We start from the raw sequence: 12,685 nt of genomic DNA on the forward strand, positions 1-12,685 counted from the left end.
CGTCGCTTTTAACAGTACTCCAGATATATCACGGCGTGTCAGCTTAATGTGGGAGGAAAGCCCGAAGTGATGCAGGTCTCAGACGTTTACCACTTTGGTGAACCCTACAAGCTTGGGTATTGTGCTGAGAAACCTAGAAACAAAACCGGGTTGAACCGGGATTCGAACCCACGATCATAAGTTCCTTGGGTGCACAAGCACGGCGAATTGCGGCGCCTTAGGCGACTGGGCCACCTGTGCCCACTATGTTGGGACGAAAACCCTTTATATAACTTCATTACTTCACTTATGTTTCCATTCTGTAGTGTGTATTTCACACATTTATTGGTTAGCATGTTGATATCATCAGTTAGATGTAGGTAGAGAGGCGTGTGTGTGTCCGAGGCCTCTCTTGTTTATCACCCGCTTAATGGACTTTTGTACGAAATGTAAATTGTTTAAAACAAATTTTACATAAATTTCCGTTGATTTTTTAAAGAATTTTTGATCGGATGAAATAAAGTAACGTGAATGAAAATCTGTTTTATTATTTACTCAAGGGGTTATCCCCCTTTCCATATGGAGCTGCTTTTGAGGGTAGGTCTACATGGAAAACATAACTTCAATGAAAGAAGGAAAGACCAACCGCTAAGAACCTGGCCATCCCATCCCCATTTAAGACGGCTCTTGCTACCAGCATGCGGTACTGCGTATCTATTCTGACCCGGAATACCAAGAGGATCCGTGTTTTGTGGTACAGCGTCTGCCAAGAGAGCGGAAGGTCCGGGGTTCGATCCCTGGCCGCGTCATACCGTAAGACGTTAAAAGATGGTACTTTCTGTTAGCCTGTCTGGCGCTCGGCATTAAGGGGCTAAAACAAGGACTGGTCGGCTCGGAGTCAGTATACTGTGTCTGTGTGGGGTATTCATGTTTAAACTGCGGCATGGTATCTCAGTGAGCAAACAGTATAAATCGGCATCAGTCCGGACTAGTACAAACAGCCACACAAACACACTCACGTACATGCACGCCGCTATATAAGTGCAATAATCTTGGACGCGACTTGAACCCAATTTAACCTCATCTCAACTCAATACAAAAATACTGCTTACTTAAAGCTTAAAGTTGAAAAAGAAACACAAGCCATTGAAATAAAATATTTGTTCTACACAGAACACTGTTAGTGACTGACAACTTGAGACGGTGATCTGTTCAAGCAATTTGTGCCACACGAATGTCCTGAAAATATAAAAGCGAATATATAATAAACTTTGCTGTGTTCGACAAATTAAGGATTGAATAAGATTTTATTATCCCTTCGTGTCGATGTTTTAGTAAATTATTATCACCGCCTAGTGGTTAAAGCGATCCCTCCTCACGCTGAAGGCCCGGTATCGAGTATCCACATGGGGACGTTTAGGAAGCCCTTTCCTGGTGTCCCCTGCTCTGATATTGCGGGAATATTGCTAAAAGTGACGTAAAATCCAACTCACTCACAGACTCAAACTAAATGTAGTAAATTATACTCCTGACAAATGTCCATCCTATCAAGACATACATCTATTATCGTCATAATGTTAAAGCTTAGCCTCCTCTCGGTCAACCTAGTACCTCTTCCGCAGCTGTTCAATATATTACCATATATTTTTCATTGTTTCCTTTTTCAAAGCTCTACACATTAACACACACACACACACACACACACACACACACACACACACACACACACACACACACACACACACACACACACACACACACACACACACACACACACACACCTATATATACACCGATATATATACATATATATATGTATACACCTAGAAATGAATTAAGCACCCCCTGACAAAATAAAGGACAGTACGTGATATACCCGTTTATGAAAATTGATGTTTCATTTAGTCATTCATAGAATGGTTGTCGATCTCGAGTACAGTCATGAAAATAACTGACTGTGTCGACCAAACACAGAATATGAACGTGAAGGATGATACCCTTGAGTTTCAAGAAAAGCACTTTGGTATTGATGCAAGTAAGGGTATATAAAGCGGCAATTATGCGATTGTTTAGTCAGCACAAATAACCATGGCACGCAGGAGGCTGTCAGAGGCACTCTGTTGGAAAATAATTGGCATGCATGACTCATATATGGCATAACTGATCATGGAACTTCCCAGATCCTTAGTTTTTGTGGTTATCAATTTTGATCAATTACAGTGCCATCACAACTGTGTTATTACTCCTATTAAAATATTGAATTTGCATCATTCTCTGTGGTTTCATAAGTGAAGTTTCATCTTACGCAATACTATTAATTCTCCACCATAGCTCAGGCTTGACGCGAATGATAACTTGTTGTTGGATAGATATGGTCGCAAAACCAGGGGGTGCTTAATTAATTTCTTTGGTGTATATCATTAAATGGTGAAGTTTCATTGAGAAAATATCATAAACATGAATAACTTTTTTTCCATTTCCAGATGAATCCTTTGTTTACGATGGGGGTACGGATCGTCGTGAAGAGATGCAACACCTTTTTTGCAGCTAGCGACACGGTCACTTTGATGTGTATAGGTATACGCGTCACTGTCGCAATTGTAGTAAGTCTAGCATATCTTTTTGTTTACAATCTGTAAATCGCACTGAAAGGCTACATAAAACCGGACTGCTCTGATGTCAGAATAAGTGCATTTGTTTACAAACAGGAAAAACGTCCGGTCACGCGTGATATGCAAAAGTCTTGTGACAGTTGTGTAATGCTAAGTCATCACTGCGCCGGGTGTGTTTGAAATCGCTATTGCTTTCGTTACCCACTACACCCACCCACCCACCCCCTCCCTCCTTCCCCTCCGGATGAACGCTGGTTTGCTTCCGTCTTCTCCCATTGTTTCAGTTTCAACACTTATATATCACTTATATATCAGTGCGACATCAGCATACACACAGACACACTCACTCACTCACTAACTCACTCACTCACTCACTCACTCACACGCTTATAAAATACAAAAGTCCAAAGATGAGCTGTATGTTTGTAAATATATATATATATATATATATATATATATATATGTATATATATATCTATATACATACATACACACACTCACTCACACGCACGCATATTAAATACAAAAGTCCAAAGATGAGCTGTATGTTTGTAAATATATATATATATACATATATACATACACACATACACACACACAGACACACACACTCACTCACTCACTCACTCACTCACACTCACACTCACGCATATAAAAAACAAAAGTCCAAAGATGAGCTGTATGTTTGTAAATATATATATATACATATACATACATACACGCACACACACACGCGCGCACGCACGCACACACACACGCACGCACGAACGCACGCACACACACACACAGCATTTACTCCGTGATACCAGCCTCCCCCAACCGAGACACCAACTGTCGTACAAAAACATATGTATTATCTCTTTATGAGCGACGTTAAATGCCATACTTGTCCCATTGCAGATCAATATGGATGATGATGTTTGACTGATATTAATCTTATCGATACACAAATACAGAAAAGAACACTTATTCATTTCTATGTACTTTTGTTATATTATATCGACAAGAGATGCCACCACGACCAATAGGAATCGTACAGACGACCCTGCTTTTAGCAAATAAAGGGTGTTGTCGCTATTATTGGTAAATATCTGGTATTTTTATGTAACACAGACGAGTCAGAACGAAATGATATGAACAGATTCCTGGTTATATTTCTGTTTTCTTTAACTAATAAACGTGACCCGAAATTCTGACAACGGGATATAGCGTCAAGGAAATAGAATAACGCACTTGACATATTGAAGTTCACGTATCAAGCTTACTGCGTCAGGGCATTTGTTTGTGTAGCTGTGAAAGAAGACATATATTTCACCGCCTGTCCACATTTCAGTGAGTACTCTGTATTAAATTATTTCTGCGTTAGTTTCATTGCTGCTTAACACCGCACGCAGCGCTATTCTAGCTCAGTGAAGGTGATCTGTAAATATTCGAGTAAATAATCACGATCTACGCAGTTGGTATACAATGATATTCATGAACCAAGTCAGCGAACCTGACCATACGATACCGTTAGCTGCCTCTTCCGACAAGCATGGGTTGCTGAAGACCAATTATAACCGTATCTTCTAGTACCCGTCATTATACGCTTTAAATACGAGGGTTGATTGGCACACGTTAAAAGCTTCACAGAGAAGGAATTGCTTTTCAGGGAAATATTTTGTTGTGGACGTTACATTATTTAATGAGGTACGTATCCACAGAGTAAATCGTTTAAGTGTGGCCAATCAATAATATAAGAGGGGTAGGAAAAACTTTGTTTCGAAAATAATTATCTTTCATATCGTTGGAAATTTTGTTTAAAATTTCATAGATGAAAGGGCGTTTTTCATTTTTTCATTTAGGCTCATAGTTTTAATTTAAAAATATCTGGTTTTGCATCTGTAGCTGAATATCTAGTCTCCAGACAAGATCTAACACGAGTGACCAAGGTTAAATGTGAAATGGGGTTGAATGTCGGTTCAAGTTTATTGCACTTACAAAGCGACGTGCATCCATGTTCGTGTTTGTGGTTGTCCACTTAGATACCATTCGGTGCGCAGTTTAATACAGTTTACTGACTGGGCCGACCAGTCCTTGTTTTATCCAATTAATGCCGGGTGACTGGCAGGGTAACAACAAGTACCATCATATAACGTCTTTTGGTAAGACGCGACCGGGGATCGAACCACCGACATTCCACTCTCAGGGCAGACGCTCTTTCATGATGTTTACATAACGAGTACAGTGTTGTAGGAATAGCATGATTCAAACATGATATGACTACCAATTGACTCAAAACTCAAAATGATGCTTCCTTCAGCAATTTTGACTGCATTTTCTTTTACTTATATTTCAGAATATTCAGACAAATACTGGTGAAAAACACAATGTTGGTGAATATCCTGCTGCAAATGCTGGTGATCCTGAATTTAGACGGCATGAACCACGTAAGTGACTCTAACAACTAAAATATTACGCCACTAAGCTAAATTGGGCACAGCTCTAAATAGGTCCAGCTGGATCACAACCCCTCTCTCCGCCAGGCCAAGTAACTAGATGGGGTACTTTCATAATGAGACAAGGTCGGGTAGCCTAGTGGTTAAAGCGTTCGCTCGTCATGCCGAAAAACCGGGTTCGATTCCCGAAATGGGTACAATGTGTGAAGCCCATTTCTGGTGTCCCCCGCTGTGATATTGCTGGAATATTGCTAAAAGCGGCGTAAAACCATATTCACTCACTCATAATGAGACATGACATTTTCTGGAATGACGAACGCTGTTATAGGAGTGTCTTTCTTATCTGATGCGAGTGGCAGTCACGCTTACAATGGCTGGTACAGATACAGGGTCATCAGGCTGTAAGAAGAGATGGCCTACTGGCGGTGCTCTGAAGCTGACTTGAAACGGACTATCCAGACCGTAGACGATCGGATGTTGATGACTGGACCAGAACACAACCACCCTTCAGCTGCGTATCTGTATGATGTGATTATCTTCCAAGTCCAGACGTCTTCACCGTGCTGGTACCGAGACAACATCAATTCAAAAAACTCTGAGGAGGAACGTGATTCCTGAGAAATACTTCTTGTACTTTCCAACATTCGAGTTCACGCGACGCCAGAAGACGATTACCAGCATTCCTAAGAGTAGATCTAAACGTATTTACTGACACAGGCCAGCCATGTCTGGCAGCTGACCATAGAGGTAACGACAAGAAATATGATCTTCACCACGAAAGGGAATCTAGAACTGTTGTGTGAAGCAGACATCCTTGTATGCGGAGGACACATTGTACTCTTCCCCTCCACCCTTTCTTCAGATTTACACCATACATCCCTAAGTACAATGTTTTACGTATCCTTTCGAAAACGAGCTAACAAGTCTCAGACAACATACCTCACGGTATTACAACTCCCGGAGGCTGAAGCAGAAAAAGCCAATCTGAACCTGAAGCCTCAGACTTTCCACATAGGCTAGAAAGAGCTGTCCTCAATCCTGTACTAGACTTAATCAATGAAAACATTTCTTTCAAATATATTTTGTTCTTATAAAGAACCTTTCCTCTCTATCAAAGAAACTAGATTTGGTTTAGTAAGATCTAGACTTGCCTGGGCTTTCAGTAAAAAATATATATTCCACAGTCATGGCGCAGGAGTAGTCCTGTCCTTGTAGAGTTCTTTTACTAAACTCAGGTCTTATGGATGAAGATTCAACAACTTGATCTCGCAACAAGGAGGGTGCCGATTTCAGACAGTTTTCCCACAGAGCCAGTTTCCTTCTCCTGGCGGCCCTGGGTCAGATTGACAATTGAATACCTGGGTAGACAGCATTCCCACAGAGCCAGTTTCCTTCTCCTGGCGGCACTGGGTCAGATTAACAATTGAATACCTGGGTAGAGAGTTTTCCCACAAAGACAGTTTCCTTCTCCTGGCGGCCGTGGTTCAGATTGACAATTGAATACCTGGGTAGAGAGTTTTCCCACAGAGCCAGTTTCCTTCTCCTGGCGGCACTGGGTCAGATTGACAATTGAATACCTGGGTAGAGAGTTTTCCCACAGAGCCAGTTTCCTTCTCCTGGCGGCACTGGGTCAGATTGACAATTGAATACCTGGGTAGACAGTTTTCCCACAGAGCCAGTTTCCTTCTCCTGGCGGCCCTGGGTCAGATTGACAATTGAATACCTGGGTAGACAGTTTTCCCACAGAGCCAGTTCCCTTCTCCTGGCGCCCCTGGATCAGATTGACAATTGACATACCTGGGTAGACAGCTTTCCCACACAGCCAGTTCCCTTCTCCTGGCGGCCCAGGATCTGATTGACAATTGACATACCTGGGTAGACAGCATTCCCACAGAGCCAGTTGCCTTCTCCTGGCGGCCCCGGATCAGATTGACAATTGACATACCAGGGTAGACAGCATTCCCGCAGAGCCAGTTCCCTTCTCCTGGCGGCCCAGGATCAGATTGACAATTGAATACCAGGGTAGACAGCTTTCCCACAGAGCCAGTTCCCTTCTCCTGGCGGCCCAGGATCAGATTGACAATTGAATACCAGGGTAGACAGCTTTCCCACAGAGCCAGTTCCCTTCTCCTGGCGGCCCCGGATCAGATTGACAATTGACATACCTGGGTAGACAGCATTCCCGCAGAGCCAGTTCCCTTCTCCTGGTGGTCCAGGATCAGATTGACAATTGAATACCAGGGTAGACAGCATTCCCGCAGTTATATATAGTTAAAATAAAAAAGTAAACTCTGCAAATATGACTATTGTGTACAAATGTTAAAGTATTTCGAAATGGTGATCAATGTCTATGTCTTTGTTCAGTTTTCGGGACTGGAAATACTCACATTGCTAATTTTATACCTCATGTTATATTATGAATAAGGAAAACTCTCAAGAATTCGGAAATGGGCTCTCCAATACCCATATCGCCTAATTTGTCAAACACAGAAACCTCACATCGCCTAATTACTTGTACCTATCGTATAGGTGTAAATTAGGCGAAATGAGGGAATACTTCTGACTCAATGGAATTTTAAAACACACACTCATGTCCAAAAGAAACGATACCAAGTGTTTGAAAGGTTATAGAAGAAAAATATAACCATACAGAAAATTCATATTGGTATATTTCATTAAAGCAATCTTTTAATATCATGTGTACAAAAAGTCATTACCATCACACTTTGACATGCAGACGGACAGGCCATTAAAGTCACGCTGGTCAACAATGAAAGTCACAGTCATAACACATAACGAGGCAAGTGTGCAACGTCAGAATGTCAGAATACTCATCATAATGTCATGTTGATATCGGGTATGTCCACCTTGAGCATTAATGCACGGCAGCACGGACCGATGACGTTGGCGGGAATGCGTGGCCATTCGGCAAGGAGGCATTGTTCGTTTGGACATAAGTTTCGGTTGACATCATGTGTGCTAGCTCAGTTGACCAATCAGACTTGACACCAATCTGAAACACCCGAAAGAAACAATTCACGTGCTCAGTTGAGAAGCAGACATGAAGGATAATATCCCGAGATGCTGTATAAATTATTTAAATATTGGAATATTTCAAATACACAACAAATCGAACACGTTTCTTGTACATCAGTATATTTATGGCACGATGCTCATTTATGTTGATATTAATGGATATATTCCTGTTCTAGATTCTCTGTATATGGATACTAGTATATTTAATGGCTATATCGCCTTTTCTTATACACATAACATTTATCGATTGTAAATACGATACATGTATTTGCATTTTTTTTCATTTATTTGCTGTAGCATTGAACAGAATCATTTCTGGTTCATTTACACTATATTTGGGATTTTTTTCTGTTTTCGAGTTAGACCACACTAAGTCATTGTCTTCACGAGACTTTTCGTTTGTAGGCGTGTAAACACGTTATGATAAGAAATTCTCAGGTGAAATCTCGAGTTTGTGCATCAAGTAACAACAGCGTAAACGTAAATAGCCAAATGCCTAGCAATGGCTTCCAAACCTTCGTTAACAATGATGATGTGACCCCGCGAAGACGCTTTTATTTCCCAAATCCTTCCATGACAAATTTTTTTTTTTTTTTTTTTGCTGATCTCTGTTCACAAATTACTTCGCAATACATTTCTTACATCTCGCCACGGCATCGCGTGACAACAAACAGTGGCAGTAGTGGCCATGCTGTGTTATATTTATAATACTGGGAGTGCAGCATTCATCACGACAAAAACTTCAGGAAAATGTAGCCGACTTCCGGTTGAAGTCGCCATTCAAATCAAGCAGAAGTCCAAGTAATCCTTTGCATTTAAGTTTGAATCCAAGATTCGCCCTGAATATGTTTTTAGGTTTGTCAGAACCATATTGTGAGTTTCACCAAAGTGGTAAAAGTCGAAGACCTGCATCATTTCGGGCTTTCCTCTCACGTTAAGCTGTCATTCCGTGATGTTACTGAAGTACTGTTCAAATCGGCGTTAAACAAAACTCACTTAAATATAACGGTTTCCTCAACTGGCTGTATTCGCTCGACCATTGACTATATTTGCTGTGTTTATATTTTCAGAACACCCAGGGAATTTCAGCTGATAGTGGTGAAAATCTAACATCACTAATTTTGAGCTACGAAACAAAGTATTGTGAATCAAGATGTTTGTCGACCCTTGAAACAGATATCATGACCCCGTTTCCAGCAAGCGATAGCATCTGCACACGTTGTTCCTGTGACGCTGAGTGTAGGGACTTCGGCGACTGTTGCCCCGATCTGTACATTGGCAAAGGCAAGTACGACCTAGAATGTGTAGCGTTTTCTCAAGGCAATTCTAAGGCTATACAGATCTATGTGGTGACACAGTGTTCGCTTGGTGATAAACATTATTCGGAAGAACTTTCCAGAAAATGCATCACTTCCAACCAGCTGCCAGTTTCCCTTCGAAGAGAAAATGTGACGTCCTTAACATTTAGAAACAAATATTGTGCACAGTGCCATGGTTATGAAGATTTTCAAACATGGGACATAGGTGTTGCATGTGAACAGTTTCCAGAGGAAATCAGCAACGTTTCTGATCCAGTGGCTATATTTGACTTGTTAGAAATATCACCTTTGTGCATCTTTGAATACCGTGTGCCACAAAACATTTCGACCCGAAAATGTCATGAAATGTCACCAATTTCTGAGTGCAATGTGACAGGTATTTGGAAGACGTACAATGCTTCTATCGAGGCCGCCTGTCATGCCTACAGCCACGTCACTAATTGGGGTTATCAGAATATATTCTGCCATATTTGCAATGAAGATGACATATCTACCTCGTGCTGTGTTCAACCCCAGACTCGTACGTTGAGGTTCATGGCACTGACGGGGTTGTTACAGTTTGAAGAGGAACATAGGGACTTGCCACACAGCGAGAAGACATGTCTGGGGGAAGAATACCACGACAGACTCACGGTTCGTTCTGATTGTTTTGAAAGTTAGGCGTGACTGTGGGTGTGGGCGTGGGCGTGTAAGGTGGATGTGGGTGTGCAAGGTGGATGTGGATGTGCAATGTGGATGTGGATGTGCAATGTGGATGTGGATGTGGGTGTGCAATGTGATATGGATGTGAAAGGTGGATGTGTGTGTGCAAGGTGGATGTGCCATGTGGATGTGTGTGTGTGTGTGTGTGTGTGTGCAAGGTTGATGTCGAACTTGGTGCGCAATGTGGATGTGGGTGTGCAATGTGATGTGGGTGTGCAATGCGGATGTGGGTGTGGCATGTGGATGTGGGTGTGCCATGTGGATGTGGATAGGGGTGTGAAAAGTGGATGTGGATGTGGGTGTGCAATGTGGATGTGGGTGTGGGTGTGCAATGTGATATGGGTGTGCAGGGTGGATGTGGGTGTGCAATGTGGGTGTGGGTGTGCAATGCGGATGTGGGTGTGCAATGTGATATGGGTGTGCAAGGTGGATGTTGGTGTGCAATGTGGATGTGGGTGTGGGCGTGCAAGGTGGATGTGGATGTGTGTGTGCAATGTGGATGTGGGTTTGGGTGTGCAATGTGGATGGGATGTGGGCGTGCAATGTGGATATGGATTGGGATGTGGGTGTGGGTGTGTAAGGTGGATGTGGGTGTGCACTGTGGATGTGGATGTACAAGTGGGTGTGACTATGATAAAAATTATATGTTGATGATTGCATGGATGTGGGTGTGCAAGGTGGATGTGGATGTGGGTATGTAAGGTGGATGTGGATGTGGTTGTGCAATGTGGATGTGGATGTGGACGAAGATGTACAAGTGGGTCTTGACTATAATAAAAATCATATGTTGATGATAGTGTGGATGTTGTTGTGGTTGTGTATGTGTGTGGTGTTCTGGGTACGGTGGATGTCATTGTGGGAGTTGGTGAATATGTGGGTGTGCAAGGTGGATGTTGATGTGGGTGTGCAATTTCGATGTGGGTGTGGATGTGGATGTGGTTGTGCAATTTCGATGTGGGTGTGGATGTGGATGTGGGTGTGCTAGGTTGGTGTGGATGTGGGTGTGGATGTCGGTGTGCAAGGTGGATGTGGATGTGCAATGTGATGTGGGTGTGCAAGGTGGGTGTTGGTGTGGATATGGGTGTGCAATGTGGACGTGGGTGTTGGTGTGGGTGTGCAATGGGGATGTGTATGTACAAGTTGGATGTGGATGTGGGTGTGCAGTTTGAATGTGCAATGTGGATGTGTGTGTGGGTGTGCGATATGGATGTGGGTGTGCAAGGTGGATGTGGATGTGGGTGTGCAATGTGGATGTGTGTGTGCAATGTGGATGAGTGTGTGGTTGTGTAATGTGAATGTGGGTGTGCAATGTGGATGTGGATATTGGTGTGCAATGTGGAAGTGGGTGTGGGTGTGCAATGTGAGTGTGTGTGCAATATGGATGTGGGTGTGCATGGTGGATGTGGGTGTGGGTGTGCAATGTTGATGTGGGTGTGGGTGTGCAAGGTGGATATGGGTGTGGGTGTGCAATGTTGATGTGGGTGTGCAATGTGAATGTGGGTGTGCAATGTTGATGTGGATGTGGGTGTGCAATGTTGATGTGGGTGTGCAATGTGGATGTGGGTGTGGGTGTGCAATGTAAGTGTGTGTGCAATGTGGATGTGGGTGTGCAATGTTGATGTGGGTGTGGGTGTGCAATGATGATGTGGGTGTGCAAGGTGGATGTTTGTGTGGGTGTGCAATGTGGATGTGTGTGTGCAAGGTGGATGTGGGTGTGGGTGTGCAATGTAAGTGTGTGTGCAATGTGGATGTGGGTGTGCAATGTTGATGTGGGTGTGGGTGTGCAATGTTGATGTGGGTGTGCAAGGTGGATGTTGGTGTGGGTGTGCAATGTGGATGTGGGTGTGCAAGGTGGATGTGGATGTGGGTGTGCAATGTTGATGTGGGTGTGCAATGTTGATGTGGGTGTGCAATGTGGATGTGGGTGTGGCTGTGCAATGTGGGTGTGGGTGTGCAATGTCGATGTGGGTGTGCAAGGTGGATGTGGATATGGGTGTGCAATGTGGATGTGTGTGTGCAATGTGGATGTGGGTGTGGGTGTGCGATGTGGATATGGGTGTGCATTGTGATGTGGGTGTGCAAGATGGATGTGGATGTGCAAGGTGGATGTGGGTGTGCAATTTGGATGTGTGTATGGTTGTGCAATGTGGGTGTGGGTGTGCGATATGGATGTGGGTGTGCAAGGTGGATGTGGATGTGGGTGTGCAATGTGGATGTTGGTGTGCAATGTGGATGAGTGTGTGGGTGTGCAATGTGGATGTGGGTGTGCAAGGTGGATATGGATATTGGTGTGCAATGTGGATGTGGGTGTGGGTGTGCAATGTAAGTGTGTGTGCAATGTGGATGTGGGTGTGCAATGTTGATGTGGGTGTGGGTGTGCAATGTTGATGTGGGTGTGCAATGTGGATGTGGGTGTGGGTGTGCAATGTAAGTGTGTGTGCAATGTGGATGTGGGTGTGCAATGCTGATGTGGGTGTGGGTGTGCAATGTTGATGTGGGTGTGGGTGTGCAATGTGGATGTGGGTGTGCAAGGTGGATGTGGATGTGGGTGTGCAATGTTGATGTGGGTGTGCAATGTGGATGTGGGTGTGGGTGTGCA

At 43.4% G+C, this 12,685-nt stretch overlaps 1 protein-coding gene across 1 annotated transcript; it reads left to right on the forward strand.

The window, feature by feature from the left end:
* Positions 1–4,934: 4,934 nt before the first annotated feature.
* Positions 4,935–11,464, forward strand: LOC139442660 (uncharacterized). Its single transcript, XM_071223519.1, has 2 exons — positions 4,935–5,020; positions 9,136–11,464. Exons 1-2 carry the CDS (start codon positions 4,961–4,963, stop codon positions 10,042–10,044), a joined length of 969 nt encoding a protein of 322 aa, XP_071079620.1. The 5' UTR covers positions 4,935–4,960; the 3' UTR covers positions 10,045–11,464.
* Positions 11,465–12,685: the final 1,221 nt, after the last annotated feature.

The sequence above is a fragment of the Haliotis cracherodii genome, unplaced genomic scaffold (genome assembly GCF_022045235.1).
Source record: "Haliotis cracherodii isolate W230 unplaced genomic scaffold, xgHalCrac1.p SCAF_5, whole genome shotgun sequence".
Classification (NCBI taxonomy): domain Eukaryota; kingdom Metazoa; phylum Mollusca; class Gastropoda; order Lepetellida; family Haliotidae; genus Haliotis; species Haliotis cracherodii.

Excerpts from the sequence above, each read along its gene's own strand:
- LOC139442660 (XM_071223519.1), top strand. The coding sequence starts at position 4,961 with ATGTTGGTGAATATCCTGCTGCAAATGCTGGTGATCCTGAATTTAGAC. Across the intron at positions 5,021-9,135 it reads ATTTAGACGGCATGAACCAC|AACACCCAGGGAATTTCAGC; the intron begins GTAAGTGACTCT and ends TTATATTTTCAG.